Below are 26,288 nucleotides of genomic sequence, written 5' to 3' on the forward strand. Positions count from 1 at the left end.
TTTGTATTTCTTGCTTCACATATGTGATGCTTGCTAAGCATTCCAATTTAACACTAAACAAGAACACAAATTAGCCATCCTATAACAACAGAACTGATGATTTTTTAAAAATAACATTAAAAGTAACAAATAAGGTGATTGGTGTAAACTCTCTCTCATTTGAAATAACTTCGCCTTTTCTACACTATCGCACTTTTTTCATCCACACACTAAACAGTAAGCTTAGAGAACCTTAAAATGTCTTTCTTAGGACATGTACTAAGACATGCCAAATTCAAATAGCTTTGGTTCTGCTTGGAGGGGTTTTTTTGTTGTTTTTTTTGAAGAACAGGTTAATCTTTTTCCATTTTCAAGATTCACAACTGCTGCTTAATAGTGATGTACACATAAGGAGGACTCCAAATGCTACACACGCCATTGAAGACATTTTTCCATTTGTAACTTTTGCAACAATCTAGCAATTAAATTTAAATATAAAATACCTCCTGATCTCAGGTTTTGAGAAATTACTATGATTACTTACTGATATCTGCTTCAATTAGTGTAATTTTCTGGTGAGGGAAAATTTAATTTCTCAGTTGATATAGACTGTATTTATTTCTGTAGGTGGCAGAAATCAAAATCCTGAGTCCAACAAGTACCTATGCACACTAGTCAGTCCAGGCAAAAAAGAAAGAGATAGGCAAATGCTTGAGTAACCAAAGTAACTGCGATCCAGTATCAGAACTGGGCTTTACAAAGAAGCTGTATTAACCCCATAAGAAAACTTATTACCAGAGTACTCAACAGTTTTAAGGCATTTTTAAAGCAATCACAGTCCCTGGCTTGCTTACAAGAGGTAAGGTATTGCAGAGATTTTTACCTCCATACCTCTGGTTACAGATACTGGTGGGCTTTTTGACGGTCTAGACAGACCCAAGGTATAAAAGCTAGGTATAATTAGGCAACCTGTGAGGAGAGGACAGTAGTTGAATGGACATAGGCACCTAATGATAAGTGAAGGATGTGACTCTCTAGGGATGCTGATAGTGCTTTTCACACTTTATGAAACATACAGTAATTAACAAATAAAACTCATGCTATGGAAAAAATGGCAAACAATGTGAGTGGCTGATAAATGGGAAGGACTAGCTTCAACTATGCTTTCTTCAGTTTCATGAAAAATAGTTACTTAATCAGGAAAAAAAAAAATGGCTAGAATCCCACTGTGTGGAAACATTGTCTAATGTCACACATTGGGCAACAACCTGCTGTTTGTAACTCTAGTAAGATTTAGAGGAAGATTAGAAAGACAGAAACCTCATTCCTTCAGTGTTGTATTTTCCCTATCTTCAACCTTTCCATTTTACTCAGTCTTAGTCATTGATTGTTCCAGGCAAACCCTTAAATGGAGAATATTTTCAAAGCCACAATAAGAAAGATCAGAGGGGATGAGCAGTCTGCAAATATGATGAATAAGAGAACCCAAACCACCTCTGTAGCAGGCTGCCCAGACTAGTACTAACTAGAGCGTCAGGCACAACCTGCTTGGGGAAAGACACCAGTTACTGGTTCTGGTTGGGGGCCCAGTCCAGCAGGTGCTCCCCACCAGCCTGGTGCTGGCTAGCAGTGATAACACCCACTTTGCTATTGGGGTTATTCCCAAGTAAGAAGACTTTGCTGTCTTCGATGCATACCTGCCCTGTGCTCCCCAGTGTTCTCCAGACTGGGAATTTTTACAGTTAACTGCTGATTTCCCAGTGATTTTAGCCCTCTAGGTTGTTTGGGTGGCTGCAGGGAAGTGAACACTGCTTGGGTAAGTCCACTAGGCTGCACACTTGCCTGCAGCACAGGTCTCCCCAGATCAAGAGCAGAGCAAGCAAGCCTGGCCTCGTGAGCAGCCTGTACCAAGCCCCGGTCACAGCCTCTCACCCACCTGTCCACAGCGGTAACTTCGACGCCCAGGATGGCACCACTGATTTCAGGGGCTATAAAGAGCTACTTCAAAGATAAGTACTACTACTACTAATTGGATAGCAGTGTAAATCAGCATTCACAGTCCATCACAGCCACAAAGTGCAGGACCACTTTTTGCAGGATTTCAATTAACTGTGAACCGTTTGAAGTAATACGCAATTAAAATAAATCACAACACAAAAAACGACAGGAGAACTGTATCAAGAACATAAAAATGCAGTGGCAAATATCTGCTCGGCCAGTAGCGTCTGGACTGTTAACCTGACCTGGGGAAGCCGGCAGTGGGGGGAAGGTGCCTTGCACCTACCTCAGTAGGGTAAAAACTTCCAGCCTGGGCTGATCATCTTTGACCAGAATCACTTAAGAAATATCCTCACCACCAAACTTTCGGTGAAGGAGAACTTTTGTGTATTCTCCTCCATTCCTTTGCAAGGATTCATAAGCAAACAGCCCTTGGAAAAATATACCCAAAAGGAGTTTTGGCTGAAATCCACGGACCTTAATTCGTTTGCCTCGCTGGGTGATTGGACTTATCAAAACACAGTGTTGGGGAACTCTTGTAAAAGCAGGAAGGGAGGGAGAGGCTTTTGGGCCACAGCCTGCTCCCCTTCTCTAGCACGGTTTTGGGGAGACGCTGCCCGAGCCAGGTTTATTTGTTCTGGTGATGAGGCTAAGCCTCTCCCATGTGAAATTTCACTTTTCAATGAAAACTTACTCCAGGAGGAGCACCGCCAGTATATTTCTCGTGTGACTCATACGCAGATAACCCAGAAGTCAATAGGCAAGAGTTTATTTGGTGGAGGTTTTCTGCTAATTAAGAGGTCATTAAGGGGATCCGACTGTTACTCAGCGCTGAGACGAAGGACCCCAGCAGCTGCTCCAGCCCGGGAGAGGTGCCGGCCAGCACATTTTCCAGAAACATGTTTCCTCTCTCGCTAGCGGCCCCTTCCCCCTCCCCGCCACCCCGTTTCTAGTCTCTCCAGCGCTGATGAGCTAATAGCATTTTTCCTTTGCATACTTTGGCGCTGCCCCACGGCATACTCTGGCAGCCTACGTGTGTCTGAGCGCGCCCGCCCGCCGCAGGCTCGGCTCGGCTCGGCTCGGCGCGGCTCGGGGCGCGGGGGGAGGCAGGCGGGCAGGCAGCGAGGGAGGGAGGGAGGATGGGGAGCCCCCGCCGCCGCCCGCCCCGCCGGCCCTCGCCGCCCCGTCCCCCCCGGGCCGCCCCCGCGCGGGGCGGGCGGCGGCGGCGGCGGCGGGCGGGGGGCGGCCGTGGGGGAACTGTCAGGGCCGCACGTTTCCAGCCGCATTACGTGAACAAATGGCGGGGGCGCAGCCAGCCCAGCCAGCGGGGCTTGTGTAACTTTGCGAGCGTGCCAGCAAGTTTAAAGTCCCTGGTCTCTCCTCCTCCTCCTCCTCCTTCCCTCGCTCCAGACACCAGCGCGGGCCGGAGGACGATGAGAGGCTGATTGTTTGCTCCGGCTCCCATTCGCATCCCCCTCGCCTATAAATACCAGGGAGAAGAAAAGCCGCTCCCGCCGCCTCCCCCGGGCCGGGTTTCCTTCCCGACGGCCCGACCTGCCCGATGGCACCGCCCGGGTGCCGCCGCGCCTGAGACCCCGCTGCCCGCCTAACCCTTCCAGAGGCGCAGCCCGCACCCCCCGGCCTCCCCGCACCCCCCCGCCCCATCCCGGGCAGGAAGGCGCCCCTCGCTCTCCGCTCGCCCCTCGGTTTCGCCCGTTTCTCTCCCCCGCCGGCACCCAGGAGAGAGGAGAAGATGCATTTCGCGCCGCCGGGGCTCCTGCTCGCCCAGCTCCACGCGTGCATCTACTGGAGCTGCCTGTGGCCCGCCGGCTGCCAGCAGCCGCCGCCGCGCCGCGAGCCCCCGCCGCCGCCCGCCGCCTGGAGGCAGCGGATCCAGTGGGAGAACAACGGGCAGGTGTACAGCCTGCTCAGCCTCGGCTCCCAGTACCAGCCCCCCCGGCGCAGGCAGGCGGCGGGGGCGGCGGGCAGCCCCATCCTGCTGCTGCGGAACAACGGCACGCTGCCGCGGGGAGCCGCCGCCCGAGCCGCCGCCGCCGCGCAGCCCCAGCCCGCCGCCGCGCAGCCCCAGCCCGCCGCCGGCAGCCGGGGGGGCTCCGGCGCACGGCACTGGTTCCAGGCCGGCTACCAGGCTCCCTCCGGGGGTCGCGCCGCCGACGGGCAGCGCAGCCAGGGGGCCGCCACCCCCGCGGCCGCCGGGGCGGCCCGGAGCGTCTCCTCGGGGGCGTCGCGACCCAGCGCTCCCACCAGCCCCGCCGGCGGCACCGGGGCCGACGGCAACCGGAGCAGCACCGGGGCCGGCGGCCTGCCGCCCCTCAGCAGCTTCAGACCCGGGCGGGAAGATGTCATGGTAGGAGACGACCCCTACAACCCCTACAAGTACACGGACGATAACCCCTATTACAACTACTACGACACCTACGAGAGGCCCCGCCAGGGCAGCAGGTACAGACCCGGCTACGGCACCGGCTACTTCCAGTATGGTAAGAGCCCTCCCGTCCCGTCCCGTCCCGTCCCTTCCCTCCGCTCCCCCCGCCCGCCCCGGCCCCGCCGCTCGCTCGCTCGCTCCCGCGCACGCCGGTGCCAGCGCGGCGCGTCCCGACCGGAGGCGGTGCGGGGGCCGGCGGCCCTGCCTGCCCCTCGCTCGGGGCAAAGCGTGTCCGGGCAGGCGCTTGCGGGCCGCCCGGCCCGCGGGGAGCCGGGTGGGCGGCTGGGGGGGCCGAGCTGCGGGGGGCACGGCGGGAAGCCCTCTGCGGGGGTCTGGGCGTCGTGCGTGTGATGCGGTCTTTGAGAAAAGCCGAAGGGCCTGAGCAAAAGGGAGAGCGAGCTTAATGGGGGGCAGGGGTCCGTAGCAAAACGACGGCTCCTAACGACTGGGATGGAAGCCAAGTATTTGCAGACGTGTCCTGGGTTGATCTTGCTGTTATGTGGTTGGTTTGATGAACTGCAGGTCTCCCTGACTTAGTCCCGGATCCCTATTACATCCAGGCGTCCACGTATGTCCAGAGGATGTCCATGTATAACTTGAGATGTGCTGCCGAGGAGAACTGCCTGGCAAGGTAGGCATCACCCCGGCTTCTGCCTGTTCACTGTGGGTTCTTGTGCTCCTGCGCCCATCGCGGAGTACCTGAGGACACGGTGAAGAGTGGAGAAAAGTGAGGCTGGAGGGCCTGAGGAAACGTAGCCCAGTTTGTAACCTTTTTCTAAGCCTGAGGCAGATGGTAGGGTGTGCACGTACGAAAACAATACCGCCATATTGGAGAGACAAACTACGGGTGCTTTGAAGAACCTACATTTTGTGAAAAGTTATATTGCACTTTTCCATTATCAGGCTCATTTGAACATATCTGAATTTTGCAAAATGGAGGCCCCTAAAAAACCCACTTGAATCTGGTGATTTTCATCTCCCTCCTCTAATCCAACCTGTTCTGTAGATCATGTTCTACTCCATTTAAAAAAAAACCCAAACAACAAACTATGCTTAACCAGCACAATTTTCTATTAAAGTTATAGCAGGCTAATTGTTTCTGGGCCTATGCCTTATAATGTCTCTTAAGACTAAAATCTCCCTGAAAAGTGTTTCAAAGTCTTTTAAAGGATTGAAAAAACAGCTTTCCTATGAAGTTAGGTCCTATCCAGTTGGCAACGAGGGATTTTTCCTGTTTTGTTTGGAAAGGAATCAACATGTCTGTTTTTAACCATTTTAACTTGTTTGATACCTTATCATGCAAAACAGATTTATTTATTTACCAGCATCATTAATTGATGTCAGACTGTTTCCAGCATCATGTTCTTTCTTCACTTGCTGGAAAAAGAAAACATGGCATAAGAAGCAGTTTTTTTATGCTAGCTTTACAGTGAAAACTAATTGAAATGTTCTTGCTGGCTATCAATCGATTAAAATATTCCAGTATTTAAAAGGCTGTAGATAATAGCTGTGTGAAATAGGAAAATATAGCCTGAGGCATATATTTATTCATTTTTGTTACAACAGAAACAAACATCTGTTGTGTGATACACAGTGAATTATTTTGGTTAACAGCAACTAATGAAATTGTATTTTTGGTACGAGAGTAATTTTACAGCTAAGCGGTGATCTGCTTCAGAGGCAGGAGCAGAGAGTCAGTGGTCAAACTCCTGTTTATATTATTAAAAGCAGATCTGAATCTTATTCACGTCTTGGTCTGACACCAGGCACTTCTGAGCACACCATGTGGAAATCTTGTGCGTCTCCGATGCATCAGCTTTAAGGGGGCTGAAAAGATCTATGCTATCAGTTACTTCTGAGACAATATAAAGTTTTTTTAAAGTGTTCCTTGCATATGCTTACGGCTCTTTTTTGCATTATTACAGTTCAGCTTATCGAGCAGATGTTAGAGACTATGACAATCGGGTGCTCCTGAGATTCCCCCAAAGAGTGAAAAATCAAGGCACATCAGATTTTCTGCCCAGCAGACCCCGTTATTCATGGGAGTGGCACAGCTGTCACCAGTGAGTGAAGTGCTCAGTATGGTACCTTCTAATTATCTTTTTCACTAACAAATTATCACTTGTAAGGTGACATTTTCTAAAACTGCAGTGAAGTATGGGGAAGCCATGGGGAAACTTTAGCCTTTTACTGTCTGATTAATTTTATGGTAGTGGTAATTACTCTTTATATAGCCACATGAAACCAAAATGGATATGAAGCTTATCTATAAGTATAAAACTCTTACAAGTATAAATTCATTATAAATACAAGTCTCAAATCAGTTTTGACAGTGGCACCTTCTCCCTTTAAGTATATTTTACATAGGTTATAGTCCAGTTACATTTAAGTGTAACCACCAAATAAAAGTCCCAGTCATGTTAAAATAACTGTGGAAACCCCAAAATGTACATTTACTAGCATGTTCTCTGTAAGACATGATTGTAAACATTGACCCATACTTCTTGACCTGAATTTCATGGGTTAGTTCTTGACAAGGAATGGTCTGGTCAATATGGAAAAGAGAAGATACTGAGTTGACTGATCCCATTATCAATATCCTTATTGTATTGTGATACTTTCACATAGCAGTATTGCTCTAGAAATAGCAAAATTGCTGGACACGTGGCAAGGCAAATGTAGTAGAACTTTTTCAACATTTTGGGAGCAGGTAACACTGCAAACTTTTACCTTTTCAGAAAATTCACATGCAATAGTTTGCAAGTTTGTTCCAGTTTTTGCTATTTCATAGCAGGACCAATTGTAAAATACTAGAAAGCTTACCTTACTTCCACCTTACTAAAAATACAGTTCTGCTGTTATGGGTACATAAGTGATAACTTAATATTATTCTATTTAAAAAATAATCTGTAATGTGGGCTTGATCTAAAGGCCCCTGGAGTCAATGGAATATTTCTCTCTAGTTTCAGAGGCTTTAAGCTTTGAATGAAAAATCAGTATCATTAGCACAAATTCTTTCAAAAAAAGACTGATATTACCAGTTTATAAATCTTGTAAGGATCAAAAAGCTAAAACTAAATCAAACCAAACAAAAAAAGCCTCCATAAATGCTTTAGTTAACCCCCACCCCTGAAAAAAAAACATCACCAACAATAAAAAGTCTGCAACCCTGGTGCTTACAAAGTTGGTAAATGGATGAAATGGATAGAGAGCAATTGAAATCTTCCATTTGTAGAAAAGCAGTTTCTTACTCTGCCATTATAGCCCAGCTATCACTATCCAGATGCAAAGTGTCTCTGATGTTGATTCAGTTCTTGGACAGAAAATACATTGCCTACAAAAAAAATGTATCTCGTGATCATTTCCATGACAGTGAAACAAGCTCATTTGGAAATTAACTAGAACTGCCAATTAGTTTGGCTAGCTATCAGACTTCAGTGTTAGTCATCATCATCTGTGGACTGGCTTTAGCGTTCTTGACATGCATGCTTGTGAGACTTGTGTGCTTCTCTTCATTTTAACAATACGTTTGAATTCTGTTTAATTATATCTTTTTCATATACCTCTTGAGCTGAAAGCATTCATAAGTAACAGCAGCCAAATGCTGCACAGACAAAGTGCAGGTAGATAGTACAAGTTTGGTTTTCCACATATTTGGAAAAAGTGAAATTACAAGAATAAGCAGTGTTCAAGTCCACAGTAAGAGCTAGAACTCACTTTGTGTGAGAGCAAGAAAAATGCATCACTGTGCCCAGATCAAAAGCACTTTTGAGATAGAGTCTACATTATGTGTAGACTACAAAAATCATTGACATCGGACAAGATCTGCATTGCCAGTACACAGAAGCTGATTTCTTTATGCAGCTTTTGTTTTCACTAATGTTACCAATGTGTTACATTGATTGAGGGCCATGGAAATGTGAAAGTAAATTGTTGGGGTTTTGCAACAAGTAGCTTTTTTGCTAGCAAGTAGCAAACTTTCCTGGAATTTACAGTATGTAAGGTAAGCATTCCTAGTGAACTCTGGCTAAAGGCAGGTATAAGATGTACAACTCAAATATGAACTACTTAATACTTGCTATTGTTATTGGAAAAGAGCTGAAACAGGAAATTTTGGAAAAACAGCGCTGCTATGGAGTCTTTCCCTTAACAACTTAAAATCTATTATTTATTTATAGAAGATGGCATTTTTATAGTCATTGAGAATTAGAATAATGAAAATAAAACTTAATTGAATGGCCAGTAATAGGAAAGTATACTAACACACAAGTTCTGTGTAATAAATAAAATTTCGCGAGATCTAACAAAAGGTAGATCAAATAGGAATATGTTAAAATGTTATTGATAAGATCTGATCCTTCTTTAATAATGTATCTATGGGTTAACAGACATTATCACAGCATGGATGAATTCAGCCACTATGACTTATTGGATGCAAGCTCACACAGAAAAGTTGCTGAAGGACACAAAGCAAGTTTCTGTCTTGAAGATACCTCCTGTGATTATGGATATTATAGACGGTACGCATGTACAGCGCATACGCAGGTAAGAGTTGGTTTGGAGACAACCAAGTTTCTTTTCCCCCTCTGATTTATCTTTGGATATTTTTTCTACCAATAATCTGATGCCCAAAATTACCTGATGCCCTAACTAGCTCTGAAATTCTCCATCACAGAGGCCAGGATAGCAACTTGGAGACTTATAATTTACCCAGGTGCTGCTAAATATGGGTGTCTCATTAAAATGCAGGGACACTCATTAGCCTAGCATCACTGGTAACTGAACTATATTAAAACACACCACAAGTTGTTGTGATTATAGGACTGGTCAAGCAAGCTAAAGGGAACTCAAGACAGAGTCAGTAAAGAAATCATTTCCAGTGTTAATCCCCCACAAACGGCTCGGTGATGTCCTTGGCTGGTCCCAGAGTTCATAGCTAGTATTTTCTCCCTTGCAGAGCATGAGGCTGCAAGGTGCTGAATTCCCTTAATACCTATAGCTACCAGCTTGCAGTCCAACACAGAAAACTTACAGCATAGATTTATGCATGTATAGAAGGCTGTTAAAGAGAATGGCAGCCATGTGAACATTATGACAGGTCATATACAAATGTAAAGCAAGATATTAGGGCTTAGTAAGGGAATAGATAAAAATGGAATGTACCATTATGATACTATACAAATCCATGATAGACTCCTACTTTGAATATTGCATGGAGTTCTGGTCAACACCTCTCAAAACTGCTACAGAAAAGCTTAAAAACCCAACCCAACCCTAGGAGAACAAGGATCAGCAGTGTAGTATGGTTACCACACTAAGAGATTTCATAAACTATTCCATTTGGAAAACCAGAAATAATACCAAATCTTGAGGGGTCCTGGGTGAAAAGAGGAAATTGGTGATATTCACTGTTTCTCACAGTACAAGAATTTAAGGATATCCAAAAGAACTATCAGACAACAGCTTTAAAACAAGAGAGGAGTGTTCTTTTGACATATGAATGAAGTATTAAATTCCTTGCCATAGGATGTTGCAGAGATCAAAAATATCTACATGGGTTCAAAAAAAATTCAGACAAAGTAATGGAGGCTATTAAACACAAAAATCTGATGGTACCCCATGTCTTAAATACAGTTAAATGCCTGGTGGAAAGAATTTTCCTGGGTAAAGGACATTGCACATCCCATTTCTTATGTTCTTTTCTCCCCAAGCATCTGCTGCTGACCACTGTCAGAGACATGACACTGAGCTTGATGGATCTGTGGTTTAACTCAGTGTGACCATACTTATACATAAACTTGTATCCCTTATTCTGCAGTTTTTAATCTAGGAGGTAGTTATTTTATCACAGAGAAATGACAGCTATGCTTCACTGGCTGACGTGTCCTCCACATTTGAATTTTAAATATAATGAATGATCTGCAATACATAAAGGCTTTGAAGAGGTTTTATAAATATCTTTTCTCCTGTAGACTATGACATCTAACTAAGCAACATACATATTTTACAGCTGGAGTATTTGTGTCACTAGAATCATGGCTGTGTCAGCGTTTCCACTGGAAGCCCATATTTCAGGGGTTTGTAATTGGACTGTAAAACTTTCCTCTAGCCTCAGACTTGGCACATACATGCAAGAGTCTGAGCTGATCACCAGCTGGGTCAAGAGGGAATGTCTGCAGGACTTGGGTTTTGTGCACTCTGTGTGTTGCTGATACAGATCAGCTTTGCATAGAGCAATCTGTATCAGCCACGGTTAAAGACACCACATTTGAACTACCGATATATTCATATATGGAGATTCTTACTAATGTTTAACAGTGAAGAAGTTTTCAGAAAAGATTCATCTGGAAGAAAGGCTACATTTTCAGTTCTCTCAGATTCTTGTGTCACTATTTGCCTGAAGAGACGTCATTTGTGTGCAAAACTCAGTGTGAAAATGGCCCTAGACTCTGGCCTATTTAAAGATGGCACTTTGGCAGAGTCCACCTATAGCAAAAAGTTGCATCATTCCTAAGGGTAGAGACAGGTTCCAACACAGTGATCAAGTTTGTACTCAAATACAGATATTTAGGTCGAGTCTTTGGTCAGTTTTGATTTTATTCTTACCTTTTGTAAAGAACAGTGAGTAATAGCATCAATAATATTTACATAAAAGGAGTACTGTAACAAATGATAATAAAATACAGATGAAAAACAGATATCTCACCGATGAACAACTGTCAGTAGCATAGGTGTTTCTTATGCAGTAGTAATACAGTGCTGTATATAAAAGTGATATATTAGACTTACCTGTTCTAGTTTAGATATTCAAATAAAATGCCAAGAAAAAATAAGCCTCATTTCCTGAGCTAATTTTCTTAGTGAAATGGGATGGTTAAGTGAACTTCAGTCTAAGTGTCCCTAATGTCTAGAATATTACTATTCCTAATGATTTTTTGACATCCATCATTTTTAAGGGACTGAGCCCTGGCTGCTACGACACTTACAATGCTGATATAGATTGCCAGTGGATCGATATTACAGATGTAAAACCTGGAAATTACATTCTGAAGGTAAGGGTATTGGGAGTGGGGAGGTTTGCGGGGTTTTTAAAATTTTTTTTAAAGAAGCAAATCATATACATACATCCTTTTGAATGTAAGTTATCAACTCAGACCTGGAAGTAGACAACACTGTGCTTTCTCCCCTTAAGGTGAGTGTAAACCCCAGCTATTTGGTGCCTGAATCCGATTACTCCAACAATATAGTACGCTGCGATATACGCTATACAGGCCACCATGCATATGCCTCTGGCTGTACAATTTCACCGTAAGTACATTCCTTTGTCTTTGCAACTGTTCTATATTCATAGTACTAAAGGTGACAAACAGATTTATAAAGCTTAGAGATTTACTTTATATTGAAAAAAAGCCTTCCACCATTAACTCTAGTGATATAAATTTCTTCAGTACGTTGTCTCTTGGGTTTCAGGATCTAGTGTGTTAATTCAAAATTCAGATGGTACTTTTCAAAGGTCTTTCTTGGCAGGAATGATGGGAACAGTTGCTTCGCTGTTGATAACTGCATAGCTTTCAAATCCTGACCTCTGGTAATTAAACTATTTCTGTAAGGCTAGCACTGATTTTTAAAAATTATTTAGTCTTTAAAAACAATCATAAGTGAGAATTTTGCTCTTGAAATTGTGCTCTTGAATTTCAAAATTGCTGCTACTGTCTGGGCTGCTAGATAACTACCTCTGGCTCATGCCTTCTTTGTGTTTACACTAAAACCTTTCTGTGCTTATTCAATACCCATTTATAGCATCCACACAGAACTGTTGAGCAGTTACAGAGCTCTTAAAACATTCTGCAGAATCCCACACATGTATGTTACTTTGCTGCTGCTGCTGACACAGCAGCCATGCTCCCTGAAACAGTTTCTCCAGACACACTCCATTTACAGTTTAGTTCTTTAAAAGTTTAAACAATGCCACAATTCTGCCTTCTTTTTTTTTCCCCCAAAAGGGCAAATTCATTTAATTAATGTTCTCATGGTAGATCTACTGTAGCTTAGTATCTGTGAAACATACACACAAAAAGTACTCAATCTTCTGTAACACAGAGGTAGGCAGTTCTCAGGATAATATATTAGTTGCTCATACAAAATATTTATCAAATAGTTTCATTTGGATTGCATAGTATAGAGGTTCATGTGAGATAAATTCCAGAGCAGTAAATGAAAAGTAAAATAAATGACCAGTATAGTCTGCTATAGCAGCATCAGTGAAACAAACATACTGAATTAATGTGACTATTGCTTAACTAGCCTTTAAAATATTCATTCCTTACTTTGTATTAGGACACCAGTAGTTAAATAAGGCTAAAATGAGAAGCATTTTTTCACAGTAGTGTGGAGAACCGCATTTATTATCACACTTTGGTCATAAACGCAACAAGTTAAATGGCTTCAGCAAAATCCTCTATTTGTTCTCACTGTGTGGTGGTCAGACTTGCAGGAAACTGAGGAAAAAGAACACCAGGCGTCCTGCAGGTCATGAGTGATTATTTTTGGCAGACCTGGGCAGGAGCTTCTAAAGCATTTCTCTGTAACAGGACTGACTAATTGCTACTTCTAGGAACACCGTTTCTCCTCACCTTCACGTGGAAGGGAAATTTATGCTTCATGCCTTTAACTTTTAGTTTCCCCATCTTACCTCTGTAAATTTTATCAAGTAAATATATTCATGCAGGGTGAGGAAACAAAGTTTCTGTTACTGTTTGTTGACCTGCGCCTTTGAACTGACAAAAGGGTATTTAGCAGATACTCTTTTTGTATCTCTTGGCCATCTGCTTAACATCGTTTCTTTTCTTTTGACAGATATTGAGAAAGACGCAAGAAAATGGATGAGACGGTGCCAAATGTTTTGAACTGAAGTATCATTATATAAACTTCAATAGGATGTAAACACTATAGAAACAAAACTACAGAACATACACACATACACCCACACACCTTATGTGATTTTGAAGCACTTCAGCTGCTTCTCAAACAAATCTGTAACTGGATTTTAAGCGTTTAAATTGGCATTACTTTTATTACTATTGAAATGTGTGGAACTGGTGATTCATGCACAGATACTTTAAATTTTGAAAATCTAACTCATTCATAAAAACATGAGCATTTCTTCACTCCTGAAAATTTGGAGTTTAGGTGATAATAGACTTCAGTGGGAATATTACTGGTGAATCATTTGAACGTGTTTTAAAAGGTAGCAAAAATTTATGTAAAATGAATTAAATAAAATGCAATAGAAAGTCCTAATGTCAGCTATCTCAGAAAATACCAGAATGAAAAACAGCTTAAGAGTAGCGCTACGGTACCATTAAAATAAAACTTGCCTAGGACATGTTGATATGAATGAGAAAAGTATGTTCAGTTTTCAAGGAATATTAACATATAGCAGAGAAATACATATATATCTATATATATCAGTTATACCCCTGCAAGAAAAGTTATGTTTACATTTTTAATACATTAGAAGTTTTTCCATTTTTTAAAGTAAAAAACAGATGGGGTTTTGAAAGAAACCTTTCATCTGTGGAAATGAATTAAAGAACTTATCCACCTTTCTATGTTCAAGAGATTTTTCAAGGTGGGGCTTTTAAAAGACTTCTGCAAACTTAATGTGGATAAAAATGTCAAGACCTGTCAAGAAAAGGTCTCTTGGAGACGACGAAGAGTCCCTGATGTAGTCATCCATGAAAAACATCCAACTTGAACAGGTTAACCATCAAAATAATACAGGCAATTAACTCAGGTGGTGCCACAAACAGAAGTAGGTCAGAATCTCTAACAAAGTATTTTTATCATGAAAAAGCCTACTACCTGCTTCCCCCTTAAGTACTGTATTTGACTTTAAAAATGTATATCTCAGTATTCAAACAATGAAGTTGAAAATATACTATATATAGAGGGAGAACAAAAGTCAATGTATTTAACATCCTACTTTAGGCTGTTCAGGAACCAAATACAACATTGTTAAGGGGAAAAACTTCCAGCTCAAATTAAAGTTTTTGCTGAACTGCTTAACTGGTGCTGGGTACACCACTCCTCCTCCCATCCCCAAATTATTTTGCTTTTGCAGTGCACCCTGCTGTAAGCTACAGTAGCTGTGACTTTGTTTTTAAACTGTGAAATAACATATCACAAGGGGATCTGGCGTTTTCTTCAGAATATTTCTGATCATGTAAAATGAAGGATCTACTTTTGAAACAAAGGGACCTAGAAATACTGATTGGTAGTGGTTAAGTTTAATCAGCAGTTCAAAACACCTAATGAAACATGGAAAGCTCAATATCTTTTTAAAAAATTGAAAAATACATGTGCTATTCAGTATAGTTAAAAAATGAAAAATCTGAGGAGTATGGAGAGGTTTTATTATCACTATTGAGAATACTTCAGGCAGTATTTGGAAGTATTTTATGCAATAGAACCCTATGGATTTAATTTGGAAGTTTTATGAATTATCGTAATATCCTTTAAGGATCAACATGTTCGTTACTACATATATTTAAGCTTATTTCACGATTGTAAAGTATTTCCACCTTAATCATAACCTGGTTACAAATTTGCACAACTAGTATGTATACTTAAAAAGAATCTAAGAACCAGCAACCCAGTGATTACTACCCAGCATTGGGAGTGGGTGCAGAATGAATACCATTTATACCTGCAGGTCCCTTTTTGTTTGCTGAGAGATCCATTTTAGCAGTCACCAGTATGGGCAATGAACAGAAGCAAAATTTGGAAACTACATTTATTAGAAAGCCATTTATTACATATGTCTGCAAAAATGAGGGTCTGTTTAAAGTCTAGGCTTCTGAAATCTCAGCCCAAAGAGTTTTTAAGATTAAGAGGTGTTAAGGGATGCAAGTGCATTCACCTTTCTATAGACTTAGGTCAAAATTGAGGTGAAAGTCCTGATAGCAGCTTGGGCAATGGACACAAAAGCTACTGTAATGGAAGCTAGGCTGTGGGCACAGGCTGCTTCCTGCTAAGAGGTTGTGTGCTTGTACCTCATTGTGCCTGATGCTGAACGTGGGATAAGAGAGCACTAACTGGACACAGAGCAGCCACAGAAATTGAGTTTATCCCTCGGCTTATGAGGCAGTAACCTGCTCACATGTCTGTACCCAAACTACTTGCAGAACTCCACTGAAGTCAGCAAGGAGCCAGAGGACCTTGAGCATCTGTGTAGGTGGAGCAAGTTGTAATACTGGACTTAGTCCTTTCAGTGGGAATGGCCTGGTTCGGAAAGGTGTTGAACGCCATAACTTTGAATTTTGGGGATATTGTAGCTACAAAAATGTAGCTTTTTTTTCCGTAGCAAAATATTGTATTTGTTTTGAAATGTGTTTTAAGCAACATGACAGTGATGTACAATAGCACAAAAATTGCCTAAGATAACATGAACAGTCTATTTAGAAAAACAAGGGATTTTAGGATTAAAAAAAATGAAGGAATGTGACTTTAACTTCCCCTGTTTACCTATAGTAAATCACAATGCAGTAGTAGAAGAGTTTATTATATAGCATGTGTAGAAGTAGTTCTAAATAGGGGAGTGCCAACCAGTATTTTCAGTATCTTGGCTCTGCAGTTTTGACCCAGACACCTTAACTTACTTTTTTCATACTGGAATATATTTATGGGATCATGTGCATTTTTGTTGAAAAACATTTATAAAAACTGTTTTGTTAAAAGCTTATTTTATACAGCAAATTCTGTTTTGAAATCCTTTTTACCAGACATTGGGCTTATTCCCATCATCTTTGAAAGGCATCTTGCCATTGGTCTTAGTGGGAGAAAAATCAGATTTAAATTTTGTGAGAATTCTAGTACGAATTTGCTGTCTTGCAGTCTCAAATTTCCTTTCAAAAGCCAAATCGTAAAAATGTGTGTGAAGCAATTACCTCCCACATTTCAGATCTTTAGATAAAAGTTGCACATAAGGAACATATTGTATGTCAGGCTCATTACAGGAGGGGTTTGTTATGTATTTTTTTTAATCCTGAAATACATTTGATATTAGCTTATTTCTAGACAGAAGTGTAACAAAAATGACAGATTGGTCACCAATGGAACCAACATATTGTGTAGATGATGTTTTTGTGTTAGTAAAAGTCTACTCATTTTCTCTCTGCTCCAGAGTTTACTATGCAGTGTCGAATGAGTGCAAAACCAAATGTACCTTCCTGTAGTCATTCATGCATTGTTTGCAGTGTACTCATTCAAAACCAGCAGGGTGAATTTCATAAATGAGACATTGAAAGGTGGTTTATCCTGTGTCTCACATTTATGCCGATAAGGCATTTTCATTTTCTCCAAATCCTAAAAGGTGCTGAAAGATTTTAACTTGAATTAAAAGCAAAGAGTATGTTATTGGGAGGTTTTTATTATGCAACTAAATGCTACAGATACAGTGAAATGCCACTTTTTTTTGCAACTTTTTTGAAGGTTTTTCATTATTTCCTTCACTTTTCTTCCAAGAGTCTTAATTTCAGTAACTTTGCATCTTTATCTGAAGAGCTCTAATTTATAATATTCAGGCACTAGCTTTGTATTCTTCATTGCACTTTCATATTCTTGTGTTACATGCCCGTATTATGGTTGCAAGTTTATGTGAAAATGACTTGAATAAAATGTTTCAAGCGTTCTACTTGTCGAAGTATTATACTTAATGCATAGGCCAGATCCATCTCTCAGTGAGAGAGTTTCATATGAAAAAGAGGAAGATACTGTCATGCTGACATGGTCTCAGGAAAAATGCCACAACCTGTTAGAAACAAGAAAGAAAAAGTTGCAAGGCATGATAACTTACCTCATGCTACACAAAGGCTTAACATGTGAAGGCATAACAGAATGAGGTATGGTTCATCTGGACAGAAGATTTCCTTACCATATCAGCTGTCTCTGTAGGAAGAGGAACTTAGAAACCACTTTCAGAATTTCTGCTCCAAAAACTTCACTTTCATGGAAAAAACATTTGAGCAGTCCATGGCAGAAAGTCCACATACACTAGAAAATTGACTAACACATTTAACATTCAGTTACTCCAAAAACATTTTATCCTTTATTTACATTCTCTGAGTACAAACCAATGTCCTGCTGCCTCTTCAATCTGTATGCTAAACTGATGAAATAGGCTGAATTGTGAAGCATCCCTTGTCCCTTCACTGAGGGATTAATACAGAAGAGCATGGTTAAAAACTTTGGAATGTTCACTCTAGTAAGAGGCTGTCAAACACTTAAATATCAACTAATGGCACTCTTGTCTTTGAGTAAATGGAGACAAAAACAATGTAATATCTTTTAAAATTCGTAGAATCAATGTAGAATTATTTCAGATATGAAAAATGTTGTGATGATGTTTCTATAATTTATTTAATAAAATTATTCCTATACTACTACATATTAGAGCTAAGAGCTTCAAACAGATAATTCCTGCAAGTGCTATCCCTAGAGCACAGAACTCAGCGTGGATCAGAATCCATGCAAATAGAAAAATACAGTCAAAAATGTATACAATTATTGCAGAGTATATTGAAATTTATTGAAAATAAAGCACCTCCTAGCTTCCAATTCTACCTGCTATTCTACTATCTCATTTTCACATTAGATCACCTGCCTAGTATCACAAAATGATCTATCACCAGTCTACAATTAGAAAGCAGCGCAATGCTTTTGGTTAAGAAAGTATTGCTGTAACTGAATTTTCATTCAAGACCTATTTCTGATCTAATCAGTCCATAAAAACTGATGAGAGAAATACTTATGCCTGTTTGGAAATCTTCAAATTGGTGGTATCAATAGTACAGCTGTCTTTCTTTTTAAAAAAATCACATTTAAACTAATATTGACTCTCTTAAAAGATACTGAAAAATCCGAGATTGTTTTGTCCGTGTCTGAAGTGAAAAAATTGTGCACCTGAAGCACCCTACTAGTATCTGACAGTATGTACCCCAACTGAGAACATTTCTTCTATGGGATGGTACTGAACGGGAAAGCATGGTTCTCAAGGTTTTTTAAATCTAATCATCATAGAATGTAATAACTTTTCATATCACTATAAATTGGTAGTACTTTGTGAGTGGTCTCTGTCTAAACAGTATTATTACAGATACAAGTTATGTTAAAATCATGCATATACTGACAATGTTATGTTGTTATAATGAGAAAATGTTCTGAACTTTATCAGCAACCTCCAGGCAAGTTCATTGGGTTTATCACTTCACAAAAAATTGCCCAGTTGCACATAAAAAATATTATCAAGTCTCAACCATCACTACTTGTTTTAGTGCATTAAGGCTGTGATCCAGGTGAGTCACAAAGCACCAGCTAAAAGTAGTAGTAAACCATTAAAATATGGAGCAATGCCAGCAACCTGATCTCTCTTCTCTCATTCATGTTCAGCATATATTATCTTTCTTGTTTTCTTTAAAGTAAGAGCTCAGAAGTGTTTTTGAAGACGAAGAAAGAGATGTTTTGATAAGTCAGGCTTCCTTCAGGAAGACTTCTATGGCCACAAATTACAGCTGTAAGAATGGAGTAAGAAACTTGCTCAAATGCCAAGATAAACCAATGCTCCTAGATCTCTAAGCACATGCAAAAAAGCACGTTAAAACATAAGCTCCTTAAAGTATTTTTTTTTTTCTTTCCCAAACTATTTGCAATCTTTAACTTTTTGGTCTTTAATGTGAATCAACCCTTAAAATAGGGTGCTCATCTGTTAAAAGAAACATAAGCTGTCCATGAAAAACTGTATTACAGCTGATGACATCTACCGAGAGAAATTTTTCTTGCTTTTTATTGGAACCAGAGAAGTCACATACCAAACATTTGTTTGGTGTAGCATTCGGCTAGGATTTATTTACTTATTTATTTAAAGCATTAAGGATTAGCATTTGCATCTGGAAAACTTAAAAGAGTTTGTATATAGCATGTAAATGCATGGCTTTTTCTACAAAATATGATCCTTCCCTACAAAACCAGAGTAAACATGTTTCCATGTTTTATTTTGATGCTTCTGGCTTTAAATGTTGTTCCATATGGTACAATGAAAATAACAACAACAAAAAACTGGGAAATGGAAGTTTATTTGAATTTCTAATTCCTCTGAGTGGCAATGCCATTCAGGAACATAATACCATGTGTACTGACATTTGTTTAGGATGCAGAAAAGAAAGCCTAACTGAGTGGGGCAAAGACAGGCCTAGATAATAATACAAAATAGATCAACTGGAACTTTTAGCCTTCAGGAACTTAACACAGGACAGGAGAATGGGCAGAAATTGCTGGGCTATAAATATTAAGATACAAAGTCTGCAGGAGAGAGAGGTGGCCATACCAGCAACACACTACACTAAAACTAAACACTACACTAAAAAAACTAAACTTGTTCCTGCCATTTGACTCTAATGTCATCCCAAGTGGAAAACACTGAGGTATTACCAGTGACTACACATTTTAGACACATCCAGTTACTCCCCTGTGGAGCCGCTGATGGTTAGGGAGTCATTGCTTGACTCAGTCCTAAGTATACAACATCACAAGCAGTAGATGAGGTGGGAAGAGACCTCTGGATATCATTTAGTTCAAACCCACTGTCCAAGCAGGGCCACCTTGACACAGTTACCCAGGACTGTGTCCAGTCAGGTTCTGAGCATCTGGAAGGATGGACACTCCACAATCTTTCTGGGCACCTGTGCCAGTGCTCTGTCACCCTCACAGTGAAAAAGGTTCTTCTTGTTTAAGCAGAATTTCTTGTATTTCAATTTGTGCCCACTGCCTCTTGTCCTGCCACTCGACAGCACTGAGAAGAGTCTGCCTAGATTTTCTTTACACTCCTCCCCTCTTCCCCTGTATTTATACATGTTGACAAGATCTCCCCTAGCCTTCTCTTCTCCTGAACAGTCCCAGCTCTCTCAGTCTCTACTCATATGTCCTATACTTCAAGCCCTTAATCATCTTGGTCACCCTTTGCTGGACACATTCCAGTCTGTCCTTGTCCCTCATGTACTGGGGAGCCCAGAACTGAACCCAGCACTTCAGATGTGGCCTCACTAGTGCTGAGTACAGGGCAAGGATCACCTCCCTCGTCCTGCTGGCAACACTCTTTCTAATGTAGCCCAGGAGGCTGCTGGCCTTCTTTGCTGAGACATAGAAAAAGACTGTTTTTCATAAGAGTGTAATACGTAGGAAGGACTTCTACATCTTAAGGGGTTACAGATTCCACAAGTTGACCTGGATTTAAGAGCAGGCAAATCTACAGAAAAGAAATCCACTGAGGATTATTAAACACAATAAGCTACAATATCACAAGATGTCCCTGAGCTATAAAACTGGAACCTTGACAAGTTGGAAGTTGGATGATGTATCACTGTGTGCTTCCTCTACCCCTATGCTTAAACCAACCCTTTTTGACTACTGTTGAAGATATTAGGCTAGATGGACCTTTAGTCTGATGCAGGGCTATTCTTAGGCATTACAAAATGCTACATGAATTGTACAGTGTATTATCTTACACCCACTGCAGTAATTTACCCAGTTTTTGAATTAATTTGATTATGAAAGATAACTATATTTAAATAACACTGTTAAAGACTAATTAAAGTTCAGAACTTGTTCCAATTAAGCAGTAGGAAAAGCCCCTGAAGAAAAATACAATGAATATTTTACCTCATGTCCCAATCAACTGAACTCCCAAACTCAGAATGGCACTTAAAAGTCAAATGTCTCTTACTATACAACGACCTTTCACTTTTTCAGCATTCTTTCAGAAAGTGCAAGACAGACATGTTGGAGCACCCAGATATATCCACCAGGACAACAGTATTAAAGACACTCTGTCAGTTCTTCAAATCATCAGTATAATCAAAGGACAGAGATCACAATTTAACAGGCCAATACTTTATTGCTTTCCAGAAATTTTTATATCATGCATAGTACTGATCGGCTTTTCCAGCTACCTGATACATTCAAGAATTTGTGAAGTCTGTTCAAGTTCAAGAATCTCTTACTTTTCTCAGTTGAGATGTAGTTGATAATATAGTCCTAGGATTATCACCTCAATATTTTGTATTTTCCCCTCTCTTTTGACATCCAGCTCCTCATATAATTTAAAGTACATTTTTACACAAAAAAAACCCCTCCAAAGAATCTGTACTATTCCTACAGGGTACAAATGATGTTCCTAAAAAACATTCATTCATGTTAGGGTGTATTTCATAAATGGTGGCACTATGTAATGAGACTTAGGAACCAACACCATATGACCATACATTAATCAACAGACAGCACATAGAATAAATGAAGCAATCTTCATTATTAACAGATGGTTAAGTTCTAGCAGTTGCTATTTTACAGGTTGCAAAGGATAAGGACAGTATAACAAAAAAGTTCAAACAGCAGTTGTTACTTCGTAAGAAAATACCACGGGATGCAAATCTGCAAGAATCTTTTTTCAAAAATCTCAATTTACATATAGTCTAGTCATCAAATTTAATCTTCTTCCCTTGGAATGCTGTAATTTGAGACATTTGTTCCCGGCGTCTCTTGCTTGCTTCCCATGATGGATGAAGAGGCTGCTCCAAACATGCTTTCTTACTGTCGCATTTAATACCTGCAGCTTTTGCAAATGGTTGCTTCTTGAGCTGTGGTTCCTTTTTAAGAAGAGCTGTGCAAGAAGTACAAAATAAAACATTAACTATATAATGAACCTTCATAAAAATATGCTAAAACTACCTTGGGATTGCAGATATTTTCAAGAATTTCTTAATGAGCCATGGGGAACACATTCATCTGAATGTTCACAGCAAGATTTCCTCATCTTGCAGCCCACTAATTGTCACTTGGTAGACTGCAGATAGTTAAGATTTATTATTACTGACCACATTCAAAATTTGTGTAGACAAATATTCAGCACAGTCTCAACTTTTTTCTTCACAATAAACCAGTGAGATATTACACAATGTAACTCAATGTGACTGAAATGATATCCTTGATCCAATGAATTCTAAAATGGAACCATATACTAAAAATGGAATAAAATATTGAAGGAGCTATTGAAGGAATTACTAATGAGATAAACTACTTGTTAAATATCATAATCATCTGACACCTTTCCCTGTGCACAGGTAACTCTAACTGCTCAACATGAAGAGAGACGGAAAAGTGCTTTCCTGTGTAAATCCTACTTTAAGTATTTCTAATATTCAAAAATAGGAAAGAGCAAACAATGTCCACAGATTAAAATGAAAACTCAACAATTTGACCATTTAACAAATGTTAAAATTTTTAACATTTTTAACAAATGTTAAAAATGTAAAAATGTAATTTTTACATTTTAACAAATGTAAAAATGTAAAAATGTAATTTTTACATTTTAACAAATGTAAAAATGTAAAAATGTAATTTTTAACAAATGTTAAAATATGTGCCACAAAATTGAAATGAAACAAAAACCAGCCTATCATTATTAGACCGCAGAAGCAACAAAATCTCAAGATGTTTTTACTCTTATAACTTTACCAGGTTAAGTAATACATACCTGTTCTTCCATTTTTGAGAGGCTGGTCTTTAGTATTTCTAAAAATAAAAAGAGAATTTAGGATTTTTCAAGAAACTTGTAAGATGACAAACACCTGTGAATAAAGAATCATAATCACCAAAACACTCGTGCAATGACTTTTCAAGCATAACGTGTAAACCCCTTATATATTGTTTCCTCTTTGTTAATAAAGAAGTAAAAATAGAAGTATTCAGTAGAGATTTAATGTGGATGCAGGTCTAATTAGGAATACTATGTATATGTTAGTGCTAATGTGAATATGAAAAATACCTAAGTGTCAAGAAAGCACAAGAAGACTGCAGAGTAGTTTATGTGAAAATGTTCTAAGCTGTAATTGGCTGAAACTCTCCTTGTTTGGTAAGGGCTACTAAAAATCACAACAATTTCTTTACTGGGAAGGAGGGAGGGAATGGAGAATATAACAAGGGGAAAACGTTTACCTTCTTCTGTTTTGAGATTTCTGATTAGAGGTAGACAAAGAACTGCAGAACATTGATTCTAGCTTGCTTGCTTTTCCATGTGGCTTTCCTTCTTCCATGATCAAATCTTGTGCTGTCCCAGGTGCTGTGTTCTTTTCTTTCTTCACTATGTTTTTCGGAAGTCTATCCTTTTCTTTTGCTGAAGAAACATCAGTAACTGCTGCTATCTTTTTCTTTCTTTTTACTTTTCCAATGAAGAAATCATCATTGCTGTCACTGTCAGAATCTGATGACTGGTTATAAAACCTCTCTTCAGTACTATCATCAAAGTACTCCTCTTCATTAGGATGTTCCTGGTCACTATTATCATTAATTATTTCTTTTGTTGCATTTAATTTGTTCATGCTCATATTTTCTTTCCTTTTTTGATGGCCAAGTTTCTTTCCTGTTTTATTCTGAGTGACTGCTTGCATTTCTACTGCCTGAAATGAAGATTCTTCTGGAGCATATGCTCTCTCCATTTCCACAGTTTTCTGCTCAGATTCACTCTCACACGGTTCTTCAGCCACCCTGTCAGTTTCTACTTTCATACTAATTTTTGTCTTATGTTCACATCCTTGCTGTTTTTGAGCTAGTTTAAGAGCTTGGTCATCCAAATTGCTATTGAAATGTTGCGCTGATTTAGGCTGTTCTTCTGACTTTTTCGAAGGAGTGGCTTTGGCTGGGTTCTTTCTTGCATCCTTAAAAGCTTTTACAGCAGCTATACAAGGGGCAGAAGAAAAATCTTTTGTTGCAACTACACTTGAGTTTACATAAGTTATTTTAATATAATAAAACATTTTTTCAGGTTAAATATGTTGTATTGAGTAAGCGTATTTTGAATGTCCTTATCAATCATTTACTGAACACATGGGGCAAGAAATACCATAGAGTACAGCATCAACAAAGCTAAGGAAAGGAACTTGAAATTGTTACCAACTGAATACACTGTTAAACTTGGGTTTATCTGTGAACTTCCCTTTCAGCAAACAATCTGCAGCTGATTATCATGTTCATTTAAGGCATTACTTTGTGTGTAAAAACTGCAATCAAATAGTAAATTGATCAGATATAATTAAATAGGTATTTGACATGCTCTGTTATTAACAAAGTAACTTTGGGACATTATTACTAGTTCTTGACCCTTTCCAATTTTAGTTGGAAAATCTGAGTTTAAAGAGAACAGGAGATAACCTAAAGATCCAGGAAAGATTCCCTAAGGATTCTGGGGACAGTTTCCAGCGAAGTTTAAGGAAGTAATTTGCAAAACCTTTTAGCTGCCTTTGGAAACCCAGTTGTAATGCTCCTTCTACCTTTGTATCTGCATGTTATTGTGCTCATTGACAGTTCAGTCCTATTTAATTTAGAGATACTCCATTATATCCATTCAATTTTTAGAGTTCCCATTATGAGCTCTGTTTGTCCTACACCCTGCATCTTAAATGTCATACAGCATACTGTCACGTATAAGCCTATTTCAACCAATATAAATGACTACAAGCTTATGACACTTGGTTCACTGCAGCTAGTTAAGGTAATTACAGGAGCTTTTGGTTTTTTACTTTTCTTTTTATAATGGTTGTTCAAGTCAGGAATATACAGGAACAAGGTAACACACCAGTAAGCTACTGAAGTCATAAACAAGTTAATATAGTATTTCATACCTTTAAGTTGAACAAATCTGGGTTTCAAGATGGGATGTGTTGCAAGTCTTGCAATGGCTCGCTCAGTTGCAGTACAATTTGGCTATATAAAATAAATTCAAAGGCATGAAGTCAATAGAACAGTGAATACTTACATACATCTATATCAGTTATGCTACAATGCATACTAATGTGATTCTGGACTATTAACTGAACAAGAGGAAAAGCTTATGACACTATAACATTTGAATATTTCTGATTTTTCCTGTATTACTGTCATTCAAAATGAGGAAAAATCTGACTGCCCAAGCATTGACAGAAATGTAACAGACATGTAAATCTGCTATTTCTCAGTTACTGAATAGGGATAACATGATTTTTATTTTAAAAGCATACCAGACACATCTTTCAGAGCCAACATGCTGATTTTACATTCACTGTTTCTTACACACGCAAAGCAAATTCATGAACCCCCTGAATAAAGAACATCATATTGGTAGAAGGCACTCTGCATGAAGGAATACAGCAGCTTACAAGAAGTGCAGTATGGATGCCATAAAAGCAGGCAAAATGACATAGCAGGTATTGAAGGAATATATATCAAATGTGGATGAGAGGCAAGGTCTAACCTGATCTTAAAGACAAACAACCTTGAATTTGATGTGGTAGAATACTGAAACTTTGTAGACTGATTCAAAGAACAAAAATGATCTTCATGCTTTAATTTGAATAAAAAGGAGAAAAGTAGGAATTGCTTCCATATCTGACTTCCTCTTTTATATATTAGAAGTCGCAGTCACAACACATTGTAAAAGCTATCTCTTTTTCAGGTTCTTGTCATCACTCTGCTTGAAGAACAAAATGAGAGGCATCTAAGACTTTTCCAAAGACAGCTTTGTCTTCTTTTTTTTTAAGGGCGGGAAAGGGGGTGTAAGAGGCTTGTAAAACACAAATTTAGCAGGAAGATTTCTTAAAGCCTGCAGTAGAATTCTTTGGGAGAGAGGAGAAAAGACACACTTTCCTCCCTTCCTCCTAGTGGTACTGTAATGGATATATGTTTAAATTGTTGCTACCTGTGATTTGACCTATATGCTACAGGAATTACTACAGCAGAAGCCACCTGAACCAACAGATGATGAGTCTCATAAAGAACTGTGCAA

At 39.7% G+C, this 26,288-nt stretch overlaps 2 protein-coding genes across 4 annotated transcripts in view; one reads left to right on the top strand and one right to left on the bottom strand.

Moving 5' to 3' along the window:
- Nucleotides 1-3,433: 3,433 nt before the first annotated feature.
- LOX (lysyl oxidase) lies at nucleotides 3,434-17,114 on the top strand. 3 transcript variants are annotated; one of them, XM_072860424.1, is made up of 7 exons: nucleotides 3,596-4,478; nucleotides 4,946-5,054; nucleotides 6,349-6,486; nucleotides 8,812-8,968; nucleotides 11,380-11,475; nucleotides 11,616-11,731; nucleotides 13,280-17,114. In XM_072860424.1, exons 1-7 carry the CDS (start codon nucleotides 3,731-3,733, stop codon nucleotides 13,284-13,286), a joined length of 1,371 nt encoding a protein of 456 aa, XP_072716525.1. In that variant the 5' UTR covers nucleotides 3,596-3,730; the 3' UTR covers nucleotides 13,287-17,114. The 3 variants fall into 3 exon arrangements, with proteins under 3 accessions (XP_072716527.1, XP_072716525.1, XP_072716526.1); XM_072860426.1 differs by lacking the exon at nucleotides 13,280-17,114 and having other exon boundaries at nucleotides 3,434-4,478; nucleotides 11,616-11,735; XM_072860425.1 differs by lacking the exon at nucleotides 11,616-11,731.
- Nucleotides 17,115-19,545: 2,431 nt separating this feature from the next.
- SRFBP1 (serum response factor binding protein 1) overlaps nucleotides 19,546-26,288 on the bottom strand; it is an 84,631-nt gene continuing 77,888 nt past the window's right edge. Inside the window, exons 5-8 of the mRNA XM_072860433.1 lie at nucleotides 25,150-25,231; nucleotides 23,468-24,206; nucleotides 23,007-23,044; nucleotides 19,546-22,133 (exon numbers count right to left, since the gene is read on the bottom strand). Coding sequence (XP_072716534.1) covers nucleotides 21,946-22,133; nucleotides 23,007-23,044; nucleotides 23,468-24,206; nucleotides 25,150-25,231 — 1,047 coding nt within the window. The 3' untranslated portion in view covers nucleotides 19,546-21,945. The remainder of the gene's footprint in view (nucleotides 22,134-23,006; nucleotides 23,045-23,467; nucleotides 24,207-25,149; nucleotides 25,232-26,288) is intronic.

The sequence above is a fragment of the Ciconia boyciana genome, chromosome 4 (assembly GCF_034638445.1).
Source record: "Ciconia boyciana chromosome 4, ASM3463844v1, whole genome shotgun sequence".
NCBI classification, from domain to species: domain Eukaryota; kingdom Metazoa; phylum Chordata; class Aves; order Ciconiiformes; family Ciconiidae; genus Ciconia; species Ciconia boyciana.